This window comes from Alexandromys fortis, unplaced genomic scaffold, assembly GCF_014885135.2.
Source record: "Alexandromys fortis isolate MF-2015 unplaced genomic scaffold, M_Fortis_MF-2015_v1.1 scaffold_4, whole genome shotgun sequence".
NCBI classification, from domain to species: Eukaryota; Metazoa; Chordata; class Mammalia; order Rodentia; family Cricetidae; genus Alexandromys; species Alexandromys fortis.
Window position 1 is genome coordinate 23,763,567 of NW_026067944.1, and position 22,246 is coordinate 23,785,812.

General features: G+C 45.4%; 1 protein-coding gene across 4 annotated transcripts in view; it reads left to right on the top strand.

Annotated features, from left to right (window-relative positions):
• Hgd (homogentisate 1,2-dioxygenase) overlaps positions 1-22,246 on the top strand; it is a 48,022-nt gene that overhangs the window by 20,969 nt on the left and 4,807 nt on the right. The window contains exons 5-14 of one of the 4 annotated variants that reach the window (XM_050148745.1): positions 5,601-5,708; positions 7,476-7,567; positions 9,525-9,559; positions 10,367-10,446; positions 10,760-10,787; positions 10,871-10,953; positions 11,288-11,387; positions 13,485-13,609; positions 17,144-17,248; positions 19,403-19,529. In XM_050148745.1, coding sequence (XP_050004702.1) covers positions 5,601-5,708; positions 7,476-7,567; positions 9,525-9,559; positions 10,367-10,446; positions 10,760-10,787; positions 10,871-10,953; positions 11,288-11,387; positions 13,485-13,609; positions 17,144-17,248; positions 19,403-19,529 — 883 coding nt within the window. The remainder of the gene's footprint in view (positions 1-5,600; positions 5,709-7,475; positions 7,568-9,524; positions 9,560-10,366; positions 10,447-10,759; positions 10,788-10,870; positions 10,954-11,287; positions 11,388-13,484; positions 13,610-17,143; positions 17,249-19,402; positions 19,530-22,246) is intronic. The other 3 variants (XM_050148746.1, XM_050148747.1, XM_050148748.1) reach the window with 3 other exon arrangements.

The following is a 22,246-nucleotide window of genomic DNA, read 5'->3' on the forward strand; positions in this document are numbered from 1 at the left end:
TACAAACCAAATGATTTCGGGTCTACAGCTGTCAAATAGGCCTCGTGCCAGGACACATCCCTGAAGGAACGCGTCTAGTTATGCGTCTCTTCCAAAGTCATTTCCACTGTTTATTTTCCTCCTTGGGAACTCTTCACGCTTTGGAGTCTTCTGCGATGTTCTCAGAGTGGCACTGATGGGCAGTGCTGGGGTTTGTAGGCAGTGAGGCCCTTAGGTCAGTGGGGGTCTTGTCTCAAAGGGGATTACAGGCACTCACCCTCCTCTTCTCTCCTTTGCTCCCTGGCTCCATTCTAATATTCCACCCTCGTCAGAGGCCCAAAGCCCGGACTTCTCAGTCATATACTAGACTCTCTAAAACTATGAACCCAAATAATCCTTTCCTCTTTGTAAACTGAGTGGCGGGGATTTCATTACAATGGAGGGCTGACTAGCAGATTTAGACCGCAACACTGGAAAATGACTGCAAAATCCTCAGCTTTGCATTCAGGAGCAAAGTCACACTGGGAATCTAGGTCTCCATCCATGATGACTCATTTCTTTTTTGGAAGTTCCCTGAAAGACATTAGAAAGTCTAAACAAATTATTGTGACTTGGATCCTTTTTAATCTGTGCTCTTGCCCATGGCTCCAAAGATATCCAGTGCAAGTGATAGTCTTGTCTCTCTCCACATAAATTATAGTTCCTTTTCTCCCGAGATTGATAGGTTTGCCGAAGACTTCTGTGAGTCACTCTTTATTTCCTCCACCCCCTCTTCCCTCCTCGGTCTAAAAGTCAACATTACTGATTATCCTGAACCTCCTCCAACCACGGCTGCAGCTGGCACTGGCTTAAGCATTATGTCTGTGCTTTAATGTGAGAGTAACCCACAAGTTACTTCAAAGTTCTTGGATGGGTGTTACTGGCTTGGAATAACATGTCTGCCTCTAGCCAACCCATGTGAAGAGAACCCAGGTCACTCAGTGGAGTTGAGTCCGTGGAAGTTTGGGGTGGAGTCAGTGAATGAAGGGATCTAAGTCTTGAAAGGGATTTTCATATCACCCAGGCAAACTTGAGTCCACTAACTTCAGACATATTGAGGCTGCTTCCCTTTGTTTCCTTTTCATCTTGGGCATGACTTTTGAATCTCCTTCATTAAATGTTAACAGGGGTCCTCTCATCGCCCTCCTTTGAAAGTGTTAAAGAATTTTTTGTTCAAACGTTGAGCATTCTTGGAAATGCTTTTCAAACTCTTTTACCACCTCAGTTTTCATGAATAAAAGTTTATTCTCCAACGGAATTTGCACAAATGAAAAGCAAACTATGTGACGTCCTGATAGTCCTGAAGGAAACAAATGTAGGAAGCCAAGTCGTGGTTGGGACTTCAACATCCCTCTCTCAGTAGTTGGCAGAACCACTGGACAGCCAATCAGAGTGGTTGAGCAAGTTTGTACACGTGTGAGGGACTGACCCACACATTGGGAATAAATTTGGACTTTTATAAGCAATGTTCTTCATGTTTATACCTTTCAATAAGTATGCACTCAAACATACTAAAGCCCAGATATCATATCAGAGACTATAAGCTATTCCATTGCTTTTGAAAGACAACTAAATTCCATAAGGAAAGAGCTATTCAGTGGTTATACATAGTGTGAAAAAAAATGGTTGTGAAACTATAGCATTATATTATGTCATTGGCTGGGCCACTTAAATAACAGGAACAATACCCTCTAGGGTTGGAGGCTGGGAGTCTAATAACAAGGTCTGAGAAGGGGTGATGTCTGTTAATGGCTTTCTTCTTTACTTTGTTTTTAGGCAGGTTTTCTTTGTATAGTCTTGGATGTCCTAGAACTCACTTTGTAGACCAGAATGGTCTTGAACTCACAGAGATCCGCCTGTCTCTGCCTCCCAAGCGCTGGGATTAAAGGTGTGCACCACCACTGCCCAGCTTCTTTTTTACCAGGCCATCTTCCCTTTTGTCTCCACACAGCCTTTCCTCAGACTAGAAGTTGGAAACTAAATAATCTATAATTATTTTAGTTTAGTACTCCGGGCTTTATTTTGCTATTATTGCTTTAAAAAAAAAAAAAGATCTTTGTATATATCCCAGGCTGTAAAACCTTCAGTTCTCCTGCCTCGGTCTCCCAAGTGCCTGGATTCTAATTCTTCATAGTCTGACACTCCTACATCATATTGTCTAATTTGATCTTATTTACCACTTAAAGGCCTCACCTCCCAGGCAGTCTCACTGGAGGCTAGAGCTTCAGTATATGAACTGGTATTGCGTGGGGTTGGAGGAGGTACCAGCTCAAACCAAAGAGTTTTTACCAGTCATGAAGTCCGTTGTCAGATGCTCTTCTATAAGGCCTCTTGGAATTCTAGTCCCTTCCATAGCCCCACTGTGATGTATAAGGAAAGCAATCCAAACAGGGAAAATGATTTGTCCACAGAGGCAGCAGCAGAAGCCAAATCTTCCTGTTTGCCCCATGCACAGTCCTCTTGGCCTGGGTTTACCGCAGCGTCTGCTCTGCAGCAAATGCAGTAGGCTGAGCTTCTGGCCTCAGCAGGGAATGTTCTGTTCTATACTCCAAGGGCATTTCTGTCCACCCCTCTTCACAGTCACTAAAACATCACGTCGGGTCTCCTGACTAAAACCTCTTGCCTGAAGATCCAAAGTTGAATTCCTCCTGTGGTCCAGGTCTTATCAGAACAACATCAGGATCTTTATTATTCCTCATGATACAGCTCTGTACAATCTACTGCCATCAGACCCAATAGATACATTATCTTTCTCTCTGTAGCATCTGTCATTTGAAGGCGATCATTTTTTACATTAGTGAAGAAAGGCTCATGGGTGCCACGACTTCCTCCATCTGGAATGTAGACCCTTTGATGGCAGGCTTCCTATAGCAGCACACGGCTGCATTTTCACCCACCACCTCAGCCCCTCTCTCCTTGTGGCTGGAGAATTGCAGTGCTACTGGAGACTTGAGAAAAGTCCACAGCGGACCTTGCCAACCCATCAGCCTGTGTTCGGTCTTCCCCACTCACGGAAGAGCCTCTTTTCTGTGCGGTCGGGCTTCATTTCTACCCGCTGCAGATATTCGACCTTTAGAGAGATTATATGGGTATCCTAGTACAACATCCAGGTAGCCAGCAGCAATTCACTGGCTACTGCGCTGTCTCCCCGCACCCCATGCTCTCCCTTTCTCTCTCTCCATATATATTCTAAAACATTTTATATGTTTATAACTATGTTACATAGAATTACACATATATACATATATATATCATCTCTCCTTCCTTCATATTCCCTGCCCATCTCTTCTTTTTCCTTGGATTTGCTAACTCTTGAGCTTGTATTATTTAAATCTTGCTGCTATCTGGAAGCTGGCATTACCATCACCACATCTAGCTTGAGATGTCATGATTTATTTGGTTTAGCTCTATGGCTTACCTCTTGATTGGGTAGGCTTTTCTAAGCATGTTTGGCTCAGCAACCCAGTAGTCACCGAATCTCTGAGTGCGGGTTAGCTGCACATAGAAGAATGTCTATAAAATGCTGATGCCTGGGTCCCACTTCCAGGGGTTCTGATTTAATTTGGCCACGGTTTCAAAGGCTGTCCAGCTGATTCTCATGGGTATCCAGGGTTGAGAATCTCTGGTTAGTACTGAATGGTTGCCAGGGCAACGATTGATCGGCTACTTAAATATCTTCCTCTGGGAAATCTATGGTGATGACTCTTTTCCAGGTGATTTTCCTCCACTGCTGCCAGAGAGAGGGAGGAGGTAGCCAGTGGCCAGTAGTGGGCCACGGTCACCCCTTAGAGCTACAGCAGTGCGTGGGTGGGGGCGCCGCTCAGGGGGAGAGCATGTGTTGAACAAACACGGGGTTCTGAGTTTGGTCCCCAGCACCCACCACCATCCTACAAGCTCGGTGCTCAGCTATAGCCCTTCCCGAAGTCAAGGAAATTTTCTTCTAGGTCTGAAATTCTCAGCAGGATATTTGACTTAAAGGGATGCTTTAACAATGGCCCTATTTGGGGTGGCTACAACTTGGAGGAATGCGACTGGAATCTGGTGGGCAGGGGCCAGGGGCAGTGCTAAGCATCTCTCTGTGCACAGGGCAGCTCTACAACAAAGATGCCTTCACATGCCAATGGTTGAAAGCCCCTGCTAGATCCTTACTCTTTGGGTTCCCCCGTGTCCCAAGAAGTACCATCATGACTGGAACCGGCCCTGGAGTATTTCCCGCATCCTAATTCTAAGGCACAATTTCAACGGTCTTTTTCAGACCCGCATTTTGCATCCCTTTGAAGTGGTCCCGGAATCTCATCGTTCCCTTTGCTTTTAAGAAATGGTGGAAGCTGCCTGACTGCAGGGATCAGAGGCAGGATAATCCCAGCAGCCCCTTTCCCATTGATGCTCCCTTTCCTGCATGGCTGCCTTCTCGCAATACAGAATGAACAGAGCCCAGGACCTTGATGGAGCCCTTGCGCATTCAGTTTTCACCAAGTGTAGCAGCCAATGGAGCTAGCCCCAGGGTGCAGGTCACTCCGGAAGACATGCCCTGGGGCTACTGGGCAGATGAGCTCGCAGCCTGGCTGCAGCAGGCCTGTCTGCATTGATTCATAAACACCGCGCTGATGCTTTGAGAGTGACCGGCACCTGTTGGTCTTTCCCCCCACTCCCTTAGATCAGTTCATTATTGAATTAAAGATGATTGTGATTTAAAGGGAACCATTGGGCAGCCTGGGGACAAACCCAAGGTTTGGGGAAGAAATTGAACCGGGCGCTACATTTACCAAATCCAGTCTCAGCTGGATGCATTCTTCTCTCTCTTAAGGAAATAATTCAAAACTGCAAGGGCTGGAAGTAGAAGTAGAACCTTCCCCTGCAGTGTCAGGAGCCCACACAGAGAGGCTGGCGTGCCAGGAAAGGGAGCCGATTATAAATAGCATGAAAGCGGCATCAGTCAAAACTCACAGATGTGCCTGAGCGAAATGTTAAAAGAAACACCTTCCGAGAGAGGGAACGACGGCTTCTCTTTATTTTTATAATTGAAAGCACTAAGGAACAAAGGCACTTTATATTCATATTAAATATACACACCCCAACATCACACCGAGAGAAAGGTACAGAGGCCTACAGCATTCACGCACACACACATACACCTTCAACACACACACAGAAACACACACCCTAATAGCACATACACACAAGACATACACCCCTACAGAGCATACACACACAGCAAGAGAGGGGTACACACCCCCTACAGTGCACATATAGACACACCACCCCTATAGTATATACATAGAGATATACACCCTACAGAGTATGTGTGTATGTGTGTGTGTGAGTGTGAGTGCATGCGTGCAAGGACACACGAGAGAGAGAAAGAGAGAGCGAGAGAGAGAGAGAGAGAGAGAGAGAGAGAGAGAGAGCCCCTTTAAAGAAATGATGGTTAATCATTAGTTCCAACAAAACAAAATCACAAATGGCCAGGACCTCGCAGGGGGAGCAGTTGTCCTTTTCTTCTCTGTGGATTGAATCTATTTAATAAGCCTACGGTCTCTCCCTGTGAAGTCATTTTCCTGTGTGGGTATTTCTTTTTCCAGCTTAGATGGAAACCGTTCGAGATTCCAAAAACGTCTCAGAAGAAAGTGGACTTTGTGAGCGTAAGTGGATCTTCTCCAAGCCTTCCCGCTGCCCTCCTGTGTCCTGCGGTGAGCCAGCTAACCATCTGCTGTCGGGATGCCAAGCAGAGCAGCCTGAACCAGAGGCAGCAGAGACACCTGTGTGTAGCATGGGGGCTGGCTGAGGGATGTCTTAGTTACAGGCGCCATATGGCTTCTGACACCACAGAGCACCCAGGCGTATTTGACCTCACAGAAAGGCCAAGGAGAGTAAAATTTCCTCTCTCCAGCACTTCTTCTTTGCGTCAGAACGGGCATTCGTAGCCTTTCTGGTTCATAGCGCCTTTGATGGTCTGGTGACACCTGGGTTTTTTTTTTTTTTTAATGTATTTATTTTGTTGTCGCCTTTAATTTGGGGATTTGAGGGTTTTGTTTGTTTGTTTGGCTGGTTGGTTGGTTTGGTTGAGACAGGATCTCCCCCTGTCGCTCAGGCTGGCCTTGAACTCACAACAGTCACCTTCCTTCAGTCCCAGGAGCTGGGATTACTGCTATGAGCCACTATGCCTGGCATAACCTGTGTTATTTGGCTGGGTAATATAAACTACATCAAATTACACGGACAATTACATTGAAATGCAATGGTAAAAATATTTCAAGAAAATAAATAGTATTTGTTTTATAGTTGCACACACGCCTCCTAGTTAATGTACTAGATCATAAGGCCTATGGGGGAAATCCGCTCACTGTAATATGAGCCCAAATGACGCTTTGAGACGCCTGTAATGAAGGCTATAAAAATGTCCCTGTCATTGCCGAAGTGACAGCACTTCCGGGACTGCTGCGGTTTGCTGCCTGCGTTCATAATGTTTGAAGGAGATGATAAATTCCACTCGGATAGTAAAAAATAAGGACAAACTATGTTCCCATCTGAGAACTTGAAATCCCTGAAATGGATGCCAGGGCTAAGATGACATCAACTCAGGTGGCTAACTGATAAGTACAGTGCCAACTGGCCGCCCTCCTCCACAGTACGGGGACACCTGCACCCACAGCAAGGAGTGTGTGGGAGAAGGGACAGGAGCTGGGGGGGGGGCAGTGCTCCAGGAGGGCAGAGGAGGGTTCTGCAGGCCAACTTGGCTCGAGTCTTCCTTAGGGAAACTCCAGGTGCCCCGTGTTAGCCCAAACTGTATCAATCATCTTGAAGCTTTTATCCTTAGAAGTGTCCCCGAGGCTTGTGAGGACGCACTTTAGTAGATCTCAAACTTATCAGTTAAGTAACACTAGAAAAACAAGTTCCCTTCCTGTCTATGGGGATCTGAGGAGCAGAACCCTCTCTGTTTTGGCTCCCTACCTTCATTTTGGGGGCAGAGCGGAGTTAGAAGTCAACCCCCACACACACACCCCCCTCAGTGTCAGGGCTTCTTGCACTGTGGGTCATCTGGTCCTATAGCAAAAGGACTTGCAGTTAGTCACAAGGTCTACTCTTCTCTGCTCTGCTCTGGGAAGAGTAGCCAGGCTTTCTCCACAAGAGAGACTGCCCCAGGATGGGGTAGACTTGAGGGGCACTAAATGTCAAGGGAAGCTTCAGATCCTCTCCCTGAAAACTTCTACCAGGTACTACCTCATTCCTCCGGGTTTATCATAGTGATAATCAAATGTACGTTCTGTAAGTTTATCTGACTTGGCCATTATGGCTTCAGACAAGGTTGCCTAGGATCTAGGATGGGACACAGCCCACCAAGTATAAGTCAAGACATTTCAGTCAGCCTAGCTCCCAATGCCTCCTGGGACATTCTCTCAGGGGCCAGGGGGAGGGCTGGTCTTTTATTCACTCCCCCTTCTCCTCTGCTCTCTCAGGGGCTGCACACCTTGTGTGGAGCTGGAGACATCAAGTCTAACAACGGGCTTGCTATTCACATTTTCCTGTGTAACACCTCCATGGAGGACAGGTAAGAGGCTCAGGGCTGGGGCATGATAGACCCATCACTGGGGGCCTGTTGGCCAGAGAGTGGAGGCCTAAAAGAGTCCCACATGCACAAACACTGCCCCTTGGTACTTGTTCCCCTCTCGAAGAAATGTCGGTATGTGTTTCTTGATAATGATATCAAATACGAATCTCTATTTTGACTGGCTCTTAAGACATAGACAAAAATGTCTTGTAACAGCGTAGGCAGAAAGGAGAGGTTAGGACCATGTGATGAAGAAGTTCAAGTAAGTAGAACTAATTTAAATTTTAATTTTTAAGATTCCCTAGTATTTTCCTTTTGGGCCAACAACCAGGTTCCAGATCATAACATAGGGACTTATTAGTTTTGAATGTTTGGCCTAGCTTAGGCATGTTTTTTGACTAACTCTTTTAACTTAAACTAACTTTTTTTTTTTAATTTACCTTTTGTCTTGGAACTTTTTACCTTTTTTTTCTCCTTCTGTATATTTTACTTTCACTGCTTCTAATGTCTGTCTGTCTGACTGCTGCCTGGCTTTCTGCCCCTCCTATCCTTTCTCTGCCTAGTTATCGGCTGTTCAGCTCTTTATTAGACCAATCAGGTGCCTTGTGCAAGCAACGTGAAACAAATGCAATACATTTTTATATAATTAATCACATATCTTTATATCGTTAAACAAATACAGCATAATCAACAAATGTAACATACCTTTACACAGTTAAAGAAATATTCATAGCATATACAATTATAAAACATCTTTACATAGTGAAAATAATATACCACCACACTATAGGGCTCACGTCCAAAATCACATGGCAAGAGCAGTTGTGAAGGCAAAGTATCCGCGCTAGCTGATGACTGGTAGCTCTGTGGAAGCTCAGTGTTCCTGCACATAGAAGTTTCCCTGTTGTTTTTGTACAGGAGGGTACATGTCATAACACATGTGTGCAGAAGACAACTTGGGGACAATGGCGGGGGGAGTCCCTTCTTTTCTTCCGCCATGTGGTCCCAGGTTTCAAACTCAGATACTCAGCCTTGGTGGCAGGTGCCTTTACCTGCTGGGCTATTTTACCGGCCCCTATAGTCTGCTTTCTTTTCAATTTGAAAAAGTAAATGGCATTTCTACCTTTTCTTTGGAAAGGAGACTATCGTGGCAGCTTTCCACACAACCCTAGAACTACACCATTGTGCCTGAAGCCTAAATCTCATCTTGCTGACTTATCGAATTTGCGTGAGCTCTTCAAATCTTTAAAAAATTGTCTTTATTTTTATTTTATTTTATGTGTCTCGGTGTCTTGCCTGCACCATATGTGCCTGGTGCCTGTGGAGGTTAGAAGAGGGTGTTGAACCCCCCGGCACAGGAGATAGGGACAGTTGTGAGCCACCGTGGAATTGCTAGGAATAGAACGTGGGTCCTCTCGAAGAGAAATAAATGCTTGTAACTGCTGAGCCATCTCTTCTGCTCCAGCTGTTCTACTTTTTGAATCATGAATCAAAACCAAGATCACAGCCCTGTGAGACGCTGGAGACCTCTCTTTGGGTCTAGCTCTGTATCAGGTCACCTCCCTTCTCTCCGCTTACGTCACAACGGCCTCCCTTTAGTTCTCTCAAGAAGGCCTTCTTGCCCCATTGTACCTAAGCCTGCTTCTCCTTTTGCCTGGAGTGTCTTCTCTTGCCGAAATGATGCTGTTGGCTCTCTTGTCAGATGTCCCATCTGTGGGGAGGCCTTTGCTTTCTCCCCAAACCAGCGCAGGGCCCCAGTTCTTCCCAGCATCAGTGTGCCTCGCAGTGATGGAGGTCCGCAATCTGTCTTTCCTGTTGCACTCTGCTGGATTTTTAACTGAGCAAGGGGGCTTCTCTCCCGTGGAAGGCACTAAATTATAATTTGTGGAAGGAATAGATGTGTCCAGATTGTGTTAAAACTGAAAAGAAATCACAGGAAGTCCTCTGTCTCTTTCAGATGCTTTTACAATTCGGATGGGGATTTCCTGATTGGTAAGTTCCTGAGTAGGAAGACCGACTGAGCCCTGCGCTCAGGGTTTGTTGTTGTTATTATTATTGTTGTTTCGCATTTCACTTGCCTGCGTTCTCCCAACTGTTTTATTAAACAAAGTGCCATCTCCAGACACCGCGGGTGGTCTGGAAAAGATTCCTAGCATCTTCCAAGTGTCTAATGTCTGCTCTGGGCTTTCTGCCTGTGGCTGTCTCTGCTGGGCGTCTCTCACGTGGGAGATGTTGGCAGCTGAAATGAAGTTAATAACGTATGGCTAACTTATTAGGAAAATTCTATTTGCTTTTAAACTCACCCAAGGAAAGCCCATTTGTCATCGATAACCACCACTCAGATAAAAAAAAAAAAGTATATATAACATCTATAATGTTAAGGCCCATCAGAGGTTATTCTGGTCTTTCCATGGTGGTGTTAGCATCAGTATTGGGGTGTGAACATTTTCATGTAGTCGGGAGACATGTAGAGGCCCAGCATTCCCACTGACATGTCAGAAAAGAGTGATTTTCTATGCTATGTCTATGACCCTTTTGGATCAGTTCACAAAAATGCAAATATACAAGCTCCTCTATAGGGGTCGTGGTGGGAGGGAAGACTGAGATTTTGAAGAACTTTCCAGACCGTCTAGACAGTAAAACAGTTAACCGACACTGTCAGAATGTAACTCACTCCCAAGAGACACAATAAAGGCCTCCTCATTCGCACTAACAACCAACTCCGGCCCTTAAGCCTTCAGGTTCTCCCTTGAACAGGGCGGCTCACCCCTGCACTGTCTTCTTTTTCTCCGTTGCCAGTTCCCCAGAAAGGGAAGCTTCTCATTTACACAGAGTTTGGCAAGATGCTCCTGCAGCCCAACGAGATCTGCGTCATTCAGGTTGGTAATGAGCCCCCTCCCCGCTGCCTCTCCCTAATTCGGGAGCCATCAGATGTTTCAGCTGCCGCTATTTCTAACGCTACAATGTCTCTGTCATGTCTGGGCAACAGGGAGGAATGTGAGTCACACAGAGGCTTCGGGGTGAGCGGCCCAGTGCCTGCTTTGTTTAATAGAGCACACAATCCCAAAGCAAAGAATGTTTATCCCTCCCCTTCCCTAAATGTTTGTTGTCTGCTTGATGCTGTATCAGAGAAGGAGATGGTGCAGGTATTCCAAAAAAAAAAATTTTTTTTTTCTTTTGGCTAATTGGAAGCTGCTGTTATTTTTGGACCCAATGAGAGGTTAGTGTGGGTATGATTAAGAATTAGCTTTTTCTTTGTAACCCATCTTTAATCTGCTCACCTTTCACAACTGTCTTGGTTAGGGTTTCTACTGCTGTCAGAAGACACCATGGTCTCGCTTACAGTTTCAGAGGTTCAGTCCATTATCATCATGGCAAAGAGCGTGGTGGGTAGCAGGGAGCATGGTAGCGTGCAAACAGATATGGTACCGGCTGCGTCTTGACCGGAAGGCAACCGAAAGTTGACGGAGACACTGGGTGGTATCCTAAGCATAGGAAACCTCAAAACCCACCCCCCACAGTGACACACTTCCTCTGACAAGACCACACCCACTCCAACAAAGCCACGCCTCCTAACAGCAGCCCTCCCTATGAGATTATGGGGGCCAATTAGATTCAAACTGACCACAACAACAGGCCTGGCACCACAGCCACTTTCCCTGCGTCTAACTGCAAGGAAATGATTTATTAAGAAGGCACGCATGTGCTTCTGTCCCCCAGAGAGGAATGCGATTCAGCGTCGATGTCTTCGAGGAGACCAGGGGCTACATCCTGGAGGTCTACGGTGTCCACTTTGAGTTACCTGACCTGGGACCCATTGGTAAGCCTTCCGTCTAAGCCTCCCTTGAGATAGATGCATCTCTCTCCACTCACACACCTTCTCTCTCCAGACAACCGCCTCAGACCAAGTGCCTCCCTATAAAATGCACGGATAACAGAAAATGACCCAAACCAATCTACTCTAAGTTTCTCTAAAATAACACCACCGAACAAGGAGGGTAAAGGCATGTAATGAGCTTCTGGTTAGATACTATATATTTCAAAGGACACCGAGGGGATCCCAAGAAGAGCTACCAAGAATGAGATCTGAGATTTTGAGTATATTCTTTTGGGTTTTGTTCTTTTGGTTTTGTTGTTGTTGTTGTTGTTGTTCGTTTGTTTTGTTTTGTATTTTGTAAGTCAGGGTCTCTTATATGACAGGCTGATCTAACTCTCTACATGGATGAGAACGACGTTTAACCTCTAATCCTACTGCCCCTCCTTCCCGAGTACTGAGATTGTAGGCGTTCACCACCATGCCAGTACCGTGCAGTCCAGAGGACTGAACCCAGGGCTTCAGGCATGCGAGGCAAGCACTGAGCTACATCCTCCCCAGCCCTGAGATTTGATTAATTTTTGTTGGCACATTAAAGAGAAGAGGGAAGGGAACTACTTAAGCAAAAACAAGCTAATGAGAATGAGCTTCGTGAAGAATTGCTTTCTGAAGTCGGTGAGCTGTAAAAATGGCCGGCCTGGGTTCTAGTCCCACGGAACAATGGACCGGACTGGGTGACACGTGACCTTTGAGCATCTCACATTCCTTCTGAGCACACTCACGAAATCTACACACACAGCACACTCAATGAGTGTGTCACTTCACGCTATGAAGGAGCTAGAAACAACAGCCCCTAGGTGGTAGATTAAAACTTCCTGCTCTCTCTGCCCCTGCTCTTCCAGCCCCTGAAGGCAGGGGATGCGGGAAGGGGAGGGAAGATCTTAGGAGTAATTGTTCTCCAGCCTCCCTTGGAGAAAAAAAAAGGAGCCCGGGAATTTGGCCCCTAGTTTCATCCTGAGCCGTACCTCCCAGTTCTTTCCTTCTGTGTCAACAGCTTTTCAGAGCAACAAGGACAGGCCAGCCTGTGCCTTCTGGTCACTCCCCTGGGGAACCAAATATTCAGAGGAAAGTGGGAGGCAGCAGAGAGGCAGCTGGAGCCATGGTGGGCCGTCTGTCATCCTGCCTGCCACCCACTCTTCCCACTGTGGTCTAGCTTCCTGCTGCTGTACAGGCAGCTGAGCCTTCAGGTTCCACAGAGCATGTTCCCTCTGGAAAATATATATAATTTACTAACCAGCTGGGGGCTCTTTTTTTTTTTTTTTAACCCCAGGAGCTGGAAATGATAAAACACTCCCCAGGCCTCTCCTCTCTGAGTTAAATTATGTTTTTGCGCTTACGCTTTTTCATATTTTGTCTTTTGATTTATTTCCTTTCTCCAGAGGGAACACTCCCTCCTGCGCAAAGCTAAACAGGCAGGTCCTCAATTCATCCTCTCTGAATGGCAGGCACATATATTTCATGCTGGACAGCAGCTTTATAATCCTGGCTTTTGAGTTCTATCTACCCGGCAGAAGCCGGCCTGGGACAATAGCTTGTAGCCTTTTTCTAAGAGATCAAGGTCTAAGCCTGTGTTGGAAAGAGTCTCCAGGCTTCCTTGGACAGAGATCTGCTGCTGTTCTCTCAACTCTTGCCCCCTCCTCCTCTCTGGTTCCTCCCTCGCCCTTTCTCTCACCTGTGGTAAATGAATAATGATGTGATGATTATAAAAATAACAAATGAGCCGTAATCACTCTCCAACTTTAGAAAACAATGCTGCATATGAGGATTTTTGAAATTTTCTGTTTTTCAACCAAAACTCTTGGATCTTTCTGCAAATCTACCAGACTGAGATCCAGCAGATTCTGTTTTGTCTGGGATTGAACCTAGGGGCTCACATTGCCGGGCAGGCAGGCACTCAGCCATCGCCCCGGCTGGGAATACAGCAAGGATTTTGATGATAATTTGTGGAATGATTCTTGACACAGAAGAAGGCCTTCCCTTTTGCAGGCATCTTCCCTTTGACTCTGGAAATATCTAAATTGAGTTTGGATTACTGTGTTCTAGGAGCAAACGGCTTGGCCAATCCTCGTGATTTCTTGATCCCTGTTGCCTGGTATGAAGATCGTCAAGTGCCAGGAGGCTACACTGTGATTAATAAATACCAAGGCAAGCTGTTTGCTTCCAAACAGGTAAAGTACGTCTGTCTGTTGGTCTGAATGTGGAGTTATGAAGCATCAGTTAAAAGTCAAGGTCAACATTAGGTACATTACACGCATCTTTTTGTCTATTCTTTGTTTGTTTGTTTTTCTAGGCGGGATTTCTCTGTAGCTTTGGAGCCTGTCCTGGAACTCGCTCTGTAGACCAGGTTGGCCTCGAACTCACAGAGATCCTCCTGCCTCTGCCTCCAGAGTGCTGCGATTAAAGGCGTGTGCCACCACCGCCTAGCACATCCTTTTGTCTTTATCACACTACTAAGGTACTGCAAATTACATACTGCTTGCCTTCCTAGTCATGAAAATAGGCCAGATAGCGATAATTAATCACCCATGTCCCAGTAAGCGATAGAACCAGGGTTAAAACCCCCAACTGTTAGACTCTACAGGTTATACTCTTTATACTTTCTAGCAGTGGAAATTTGGCACTATGCTGGTCTCTGGAAATGACATGGGGAACATGCCATAGAGGCCACCTAATATGTTCTGAAAAAGAAGCTGAGTCACCACAGAGATCAGCCAAGATTGATATTCCTCAGTGACAACCTCATTTCAAATACAAGTGATTGGTCATTGATCTAAAACAAAGAGAATTTGCTAATTAACTTCAACTATCCCAGGGACCTAGTAAACTCAGAACATAACATCACAGGCAATAATATAAAATTAATTCTGAGAGATGCCAACATTCTGTCCCTTCTGAAAGTGTGTCATATGAAAAAAAATATATAATCTATGCTATAATACTATATGACTTCTTGTTTTTGTTTTTTTTTTGCGGGGGGTATTTTTTTTTTGACACAAGGTCTCATGTAGCTCAGTTTGGCCTTGAATTTTCCTTGTAGCTGAGAGTTACTTTGAATTCCTGACCCTCCTGCTTCTACCTTCCAAAAAAGGATATTTCGAGTGTGCCCCATCATGCCAGGCTATTACTATGTGTTATTACTTAACTTCTCAAGAGCAGAGTGTTAGAACAGATTAATCATATAATGAAAGGTACCCAAATAGCCCTTCTGTTGCTATTGTCTGCTTTATTGTTTTGTCTGATTTGTTGTCTGCATTTGCATGGCACACATTATTTTCCTTGACTAGCACGAAAGGCCATGCCAACTAGCAGAGACTAATGAGTCTGAAACTTCAGCTTAAGCCCTGGAGCAAACAGTCATGTGTAGTCCTCATGTTCTCTGGGTCGGGATTTTTCAGAAGTTGTTCAGAGAGCATTTGTATTAGAAAGCCACAGAAAGCCTCGTTTAAGATGCTTATACCTACACGAATTCCACAGCAAGCCTTGTTTAAGATGCTTATGCCTACATGAATTCTCTCATCTGGCAAAAAGCGTTAACCTCTGGGGGATCCGAAGAACAAATCTGCATGAGCTTTAAGTATGCTCCCCAGACTATTATTATTTTACACTCATGTAGTGTGGAGGAGCGGCGGGCCACGTCCCGCCACCCGGCTAGCTTTACCTGAAATAATTACACGGAAACTGTATTTTTTTAAACACTGCTTGGCTCATTAGTTCTAGCCTCTTACTGGCTAATTCTCACATCTTGATTAACCCATCTCTATTAATGTGTGTAGCACCATGAGATGGTGGCTTACCGGAAGATCTTAACCTACATCTGCCTAGGAGAGGAGAATCATGGCGACTGCCTGACTCGGCTTCTTTCTCCCAGCATTCTGTTCGGTCTACTTCGCCTACCTAATTTTCTGTCCTATCAAAGGCCAAGCAGTTCCTTTATTAATTAACCAATGAAAGCAACAGATAGACAAATGACCCTCCTCTATCACACTCAGTTGATAAAGGGCCTCCTTTCTGGCAGTAGCCAGCAGCTGCTGTAGAAAGAAAGCTTTCTACTTCCCAGGGGAGCCTTGTGATGGTCCCACTGTCCCATTCTCCATTGCCATGGTCTGTAACCTGGGAGAGTGACATTTGTCTACAGAGTAGCCTGGGCTCCTTAGTCTACTGTCTGTTGTTTGGTTCAACTGGAAGAAACTTGATGACAGGAGAGAGAATAGTTGGACATTTCTTCATCGCTTCCTCACTATTGAAGACATGAATAGGGCCTGGTCTATCTCCTGTTGAGTGGCCTCAGTGTGGGGAGTCAGTTCATTGCAACTTGTAAAAGCTGATGTGCACACATCTGTACCACTCTGGGTTTCAGCAGCGTCATACTGGGACTCAAAACCAGGCACTCAGCATTGTTTCTTTGTGTTCTTTTTTTCACCAAAAAAATATTATTAGGGGGAGATAAATATCATAGTGAGAGTATTCATACCAGAGATAACAGGAAATACTATAAATCAGAGCTTTGTTTCCACAAAGAACTAGCTACAAATATTTACAAATATACTTTTCTTCATGGTTCTGGCTCCTGCCGGCATCCTATAACAGTACTTTCCTTTCTTTTTCTCATGACTAGGAATGCCAATGCCTTCCCACTGTGGTAAGGCTCAGGAACCTCAACACTTCACATCTTTTCACCCCCTAGTTTTTATTGTTCACCCCCTAATTACAGTTAGTGCTACCTATATGTGCATGCATGTAGGGCCACCCACAGGAACATGGGTATCCTACCAGTGACACATCTTCAGTGCCTGGAGGCCTGGAGATCATCTACACCATTTATAGCAGAATTTTGGCTAGGTTGCTCTTATGCACATCTTGCTGCTATGAGTTTATTAGTTTGGCAACCATTCATGTGTAGAAGGCAATAAATACTTCACTATATTCCTTCCCATCTCCCAACTCTTATATTATTTCTGCCTCTTCTTCTTTCAAGATGGTCCTTGAGCCTTGGTCTGGCTGGATGAGCATTGATACAGATGTCCCATTTACGGCTGAGCATCTCTTATTCTCAGTATTTTGACCATTCATATACCCTGAACTTGAGAATATTCTTTATCAGATCGTCCTTCTGGATTAGATACACAGTACCCATGAGGAAGATTATAATACCATAGCCCCAAAGTGATCTCCTACTCCAGATGAAACAGAGCACGGTGTTAATGTCATTCTGAAATCTCAAACATGTAGACTGGGGCTTTTCAGGGTGTCTTCTTCCATGAGCTCAACAGCAGACACTGTGTCTATGAGAAGTTCCTTTAGACAGCAAAATCCTGGAGAAACAGCACAGCAAGTGCCTGCTGCACCAGGAAACAGAGGGAAGCCCAGATTGTTTGAGAACTGCTGGCATCTACAGATGCCTACAGTTAAGTTAAAAATGGAAAAAAGTACCGCTTGAGTGTGCTAGGCTTTGGCTGTACCCGCGACGGGTCTGACAGCTGCAGCCTCTGAACTGGAAAAGGGGTTAACGACGAAGTGAGGACCTAGGAGAGGGTGTGCGAAGCAACTGCAGAATGATTATGAGCTACGATGCTCCCAAAGGATGGTCTAGTTAAATTTAGAACAATAGCAAATAAAAAGAGTGATGTCGGTAAGTACTGCAAGTCTGCAGCTATGGAAATATTACATCCTAAGACCATGCTCTCCTGGTTTTTTGTGATTAGAGTGTCTCCCCGTTCAATGTTGTGGCCTGGCACGGAAACTATACGCCCTACAAGTACAACCTAGAGAACTTCATGGTGATCAATGCAGTGGCCTTTGACCATGCGGTAAGTCTGGGCCATGCAGGAACCCTGGGGACCGGACAGCCCTTGAATGGGAGGGATCCAGAGTATACCCGTGGACAGTCACAGAGCTAAGGTTCTCAAGGTCATCCTTGCACAGCCTCAACAGGGGCACCTGCCCTTTGGTGAAGGAATACATTCCAGGGCAAACAAGGAAGCCAGGAAATACTCAACCTAATTTACTTTGCCTCTGTGTAATCACAACTCTCCTGCTTGGGTAAAGGAAAACCTGCTAATGCTAATGCTGAAGGCAGGAGGGAGAATCGTTTACAGACCTGGCAACCTTGCAAACCTGGGATGTGTACTCTGCTCTGGCTGCTTCCCTGCTCCCTAGCCTCTGCTTCTGGCTGTGGTTGGCTATGAAGAGCAGGGGAGGCCTCTTCTAAAGTTACGCAAAGGTTGAACACTTGAATTTTTTTTTTTAAAAAAAGCCCAATGTTTGAATTTAGTCATATTTTTTAGTCAGTTAGGGGGCCAAGGATAGGTCCCTGGTCTACCGTACAGGCTCCCGAGAGCCCAGATAAAGTACTAGTTCTGTGACCCTGAGGGGAAGCTCATTCTGTGGTGTACTTCATAATAGATTAACATAACCCACAAGCTGAGGGATAATTGGGGCAGAAGCCAGAGAGTCAGAGATAGAAGGATTACTCTGAGCCAATTCAGTTTCTCTCTAGGGGCCCCAGACTACCTTTCTGAACAACAGTGAATCTTAATAAAACCAAAGGGGAAAAAGAAAATCAAGATTCCAAGCCCAAAGCATTGTGAAGAAGTACCCTGAGACTTTGGTAAAGCTCTATTTGAGCCTTCCTACCTTGTCTTTCTTTTAATAGTTTCCGACCATTTCCCCTGACAAATGAAAGGAAAAAACGGTAACTTCCAGCAAGAAGAATTGGGTCGACTTTCTGTTTTGTCCATGGTTTTGTGTTTTGTTTTGGTTTTCATTTGAATTTACAGAGATTCACTCTTCTCTGTACTGCTGGGGTGCTTATCTCCCCTAAATTCAGTCTGATCGCCGCTGTGGAAAACCTTTGCAGGCTCCCCACGATTTAGGATTAAGTCTGAGCTTGAAAGCATGGCATTTGGTACTCCTCACCATCCGGCCCTGGGCTCCTTTCTCTAGTACCGCATCTCACTACTCCTTCATCCTTCACCGCATCCCTCTGGCTTTAACCTTTCCCTGCTTTACAAAAGTTCAGAGGACCTTGATATCTTTTCTATCTTCCCCGATAAAAATCCCTCCCTCTGTTCCTCTTTTCTCCCCTACCTTTCTTTTGTTCACTTTTAAAGAGTTAGCTCAAGTCATAGGCCTTTGAAGCTTTCCCTGATCCTGTCACGGGAGATGAGGAAGGGGGGGCGCGACCAGGAGAGGGCTGGCGGTCACCAGAATGCACTGCATAAATGCATGAAGCCATCAAAGAGCAAATTCAACAGAGAGTTATTTTGAAAAAGGAATAGCCACGTTCTCCTTTCCCCAGTTAAAGTTAAAGGAGTAGAGAACAGATTCTCAATCTCTGAATCTGCCGGTGTCAGCACCGCTTCTGATAATGACACAGATATTGATCACATTGAATCTTGGTCTTTCCACCTAGGAGTCTAGAGTTCTTGGAAAAAGTGTAATCTCGTCCTTCTGAGAGTCAATCAAGAGTCAGAAAATTAATTAATTTTAACCAGTTCTCAGGTTTTTCCCGCCTGTGGACACCATCTGGACTCTGATGCCCTGCCTCCCCAAGAAGCATCCTGACCTCCACGCTAGGATGTGGATGCTGTTTTGTTTGTTCCCCGACCTTCTCTGAGCAGCACCAAGCTCCCTGCCATTCAGGCTATTGGGTAGAAGAAGTCAGGTACTCTCGCTGTCCGTGCTGGAGGGAAATAGGGCGCCCCTAATGTAGACTCAGCAGGCTAAGACCGCAGCTGCCGGTCCTCTTACCTGGCGTGAATGCATTTTGCTTCCATCACAGCAAGAAGACAGCCACATGAATGATTACTGCAATTCAATCAGAGCCCAAATATCTAAGTCTGACCTGGGTCGCTTAATCAGAAAGTGTCACTTGAAAACACCTTCCTGTGCAGGTGACAAGCTGTCATGGCTCCCTCCCCTCCCAGGCGTCTTACCTTCAGCCTCCTCTTATGTGTCCACAGGATCCTTCCATTTTCACAGTGCTCACGGCCAAGTCTACCCGACCTGGAGTGGCCATTGCTGACTTTGTCATCTTCCCACCTCGGTGGGGGGTGGCAAATAAGACCTTCCGGCCTCCTTATTACCACAGTAAGTCTCTGTTTCACCAGAATACCGCTGGACACTAGGAACAGCAAAGTAATGAGGCACTGGGGATGATGGCCAGGTTGTTCTTGGACCCCCTGACGTGCCTTGAGTTTAGAATCCGGTCTCTCAGGCTACTATTGGGCTTTATGAGGCTCCAACCTCACAGTACCTGCAGGGGGATTCGTGGAATGAACTTGGCTCCTGTTTCTCTGGCTCGAAAGAGAGACAGAAAGGTTGGAAGCCTGTGAAGCGAGACCGTGCGTTTCAGATCTTTATAAAGGGTGGGGAGTCGTTTGTTTGGGGGAAACTACTTAAATCTGATCCGAGAACAAGTAAAATGTTCCTTATTTAATTATTTTGACAAAACAAAGCAGACAGCGATCTAATCTGAGAGATCAACTATTCTGGAAGATGGGGGTGTTGTTAATGAATTGTTTTCTTTGACAATTCCATATGTGTTTATAACGCGTTCTGACTGCCCTCACCCCCACCTTTTCTCATCTCCCCCATTCCACATACACCCCCTCATTTCTATTGATTTCTATCCCACAGTCCATTCTGGTTTTTATTTTTTTGGTTTTTCAAGACAGGGTTTCTCTGTGTAACAGCCCTGGCTGCCCTGGAACTGACTCTTGTAGACCAGGCTGGCCTCAGAACTCACGAAGATCCGAAGATCCAAAGATCCACCTGTCTCTTCCTCCCGAGTGCTGGGATTAAAGGCCTGCACCACCACTGCCTGCCCGGCCCACATTCCATTCTTTTTGTTTAATTTGTATCCGCCTGAGTTTGACCAAGACCTTCTCTATGACCTTGGAATTGAAACTACTCATTGGAGCCTAGGGGTAGACCAGTTAGTACAAAACTGAAGACAATGGCTGACCATCATGGAATCATGAAGTTGACTCCCTTTACCTGTCCACCCTCCATGAGTGGCCTATAGTTCAGCAGTAAGGGACCATTTCCCATTAGCCCCCCAGAATCCATGACTGACCATTGAGAGGGCCTCTCCCTGATCTATGACTGACCATTAAGCATGCCTGCCATGTGTGAGCCTTACCAAGTAACTGAAGCTCCTATAAGTTCCTAACTACATTGCCGTTCTGTATGTAGGTGATGGTGCTTGCTACTCTACCTCCTATCTTCCAGTTTTTATGTTACTTCACTCTGTCTTCCCACAGCATCCCTTGAGCCCTAGAAGGGATAGTATAAACACTTGCTCTAGGCTTCAGCTCCCATTTTCCACATATTTTCAGCATCTTGAGCAGCCAATGAGACTCTGAGTTCACCAGTGTCCACTGCAAACAGAAGCTTCTTTGAGTAGGGTTGAGGGCAGTTTCTGTCTGAGAAATAAGCATGGATATTTAGAAGGAAATTTGATGTTATGCCACCACATAACTCACAAATACCAATCATCCCATCAAACCAGTCCTATGTAGTTAAATATCAATAGTAATTTTCTTTGCAGGGCCTATGACTTCCCAAGGCTTGGGTTTTGACCAGACTTCCAGAACAAAGCAAAGGATCATTTATGACACAGGCCTCAAATCTAGAGAGCAGTTGGTTACCCCATGACAGTCATGCCACTACTGCATGTATAGGCACATTTCACCGGCAGGTTGATGGTGCAGAGCTGGTAGTATTGGTAGAATTCACTAATGGGTAAGACCATTTGATAGCTTTTCTTCCCCTCCCCACCAGTCAGCAGCACAAAGAAGGAGAGTCGAACAAATTCAGTTTTATTTTATTTGTATTATTAAGACTAATTATTGTTGGCAAGTTTGTAAAGCCCTACTATAAGTTTTTTTTTAAAGTATTAACTTATTTGGGTTATAACAGCAGCAAGAAATAGATAATATCAATTATCTCCCTCTCTGTTTTTCTGAAGATGAGACCAACACGGGGAAGGAAGCCATTCTCCAGGTCTCACGGTTAGTTGAGTGGCAGGGTCGGGATTAAATTGCAGATTGTCTGATGCCAAAGCAGACGCCTGTGACTGCTAATTGATGCAGCTAGTGCTGTGGCCTGTGCATAATCCACGTCTAGAAATATTTATGCAGTCAGCAAATGCGTTACCAAGAGTGAATAAGTACACTGCAGCTGTGTTTAATGAGGTTGACATTTTTAATTGTGCAAATTAAACAGGTCAAGGTACAATTCTGCTTTCAGGAGGATTTTACATTTTTTTTTTTTGAACATAGAGGGCTGGAAAGGCTGCAATGTGCATTTTCAGCCGGAACAGTCTAGAAAACAAATTATTTTCCATAGTTAACTACAGAACTTTCTGTGTATATAAGTTCCTCTCTGTAACAGTTCCCAGGTACCAGAGCTTCATGGTGGACAGATGCACTGAATAGGCAGTTTAAGCATTTGGGAGGGTGGGGAAGTAAGGCTGTGGGATGAAAGAGGGCCACTTCACAGTCAGATGACAGCCAGCGTGCCCCTTCAAGGTCACCATCAAGAGTACCCTTTCCCTTTCAAGTTTATTCTCAAGCTTCTCTCTTCCAGAGTTTAATTCGTTGGCTTTAAAGTAGAAACTCAGAGGCTGCCCTTTGAACTAGGACGCCAGAGGCTTCTGACCCAGAGTCTACAGTCTCTCTGTTGAGAGCAGTGGTGGAGGGCTTGTCTCCCCTCCTAGGTAGAGGGACAAAAACTGCACCGCTGTGCTCCGGGCTCCCGGTTCACTCCTTAATCTCCTTTGTACTGCAGAGCGCCTGAAACAG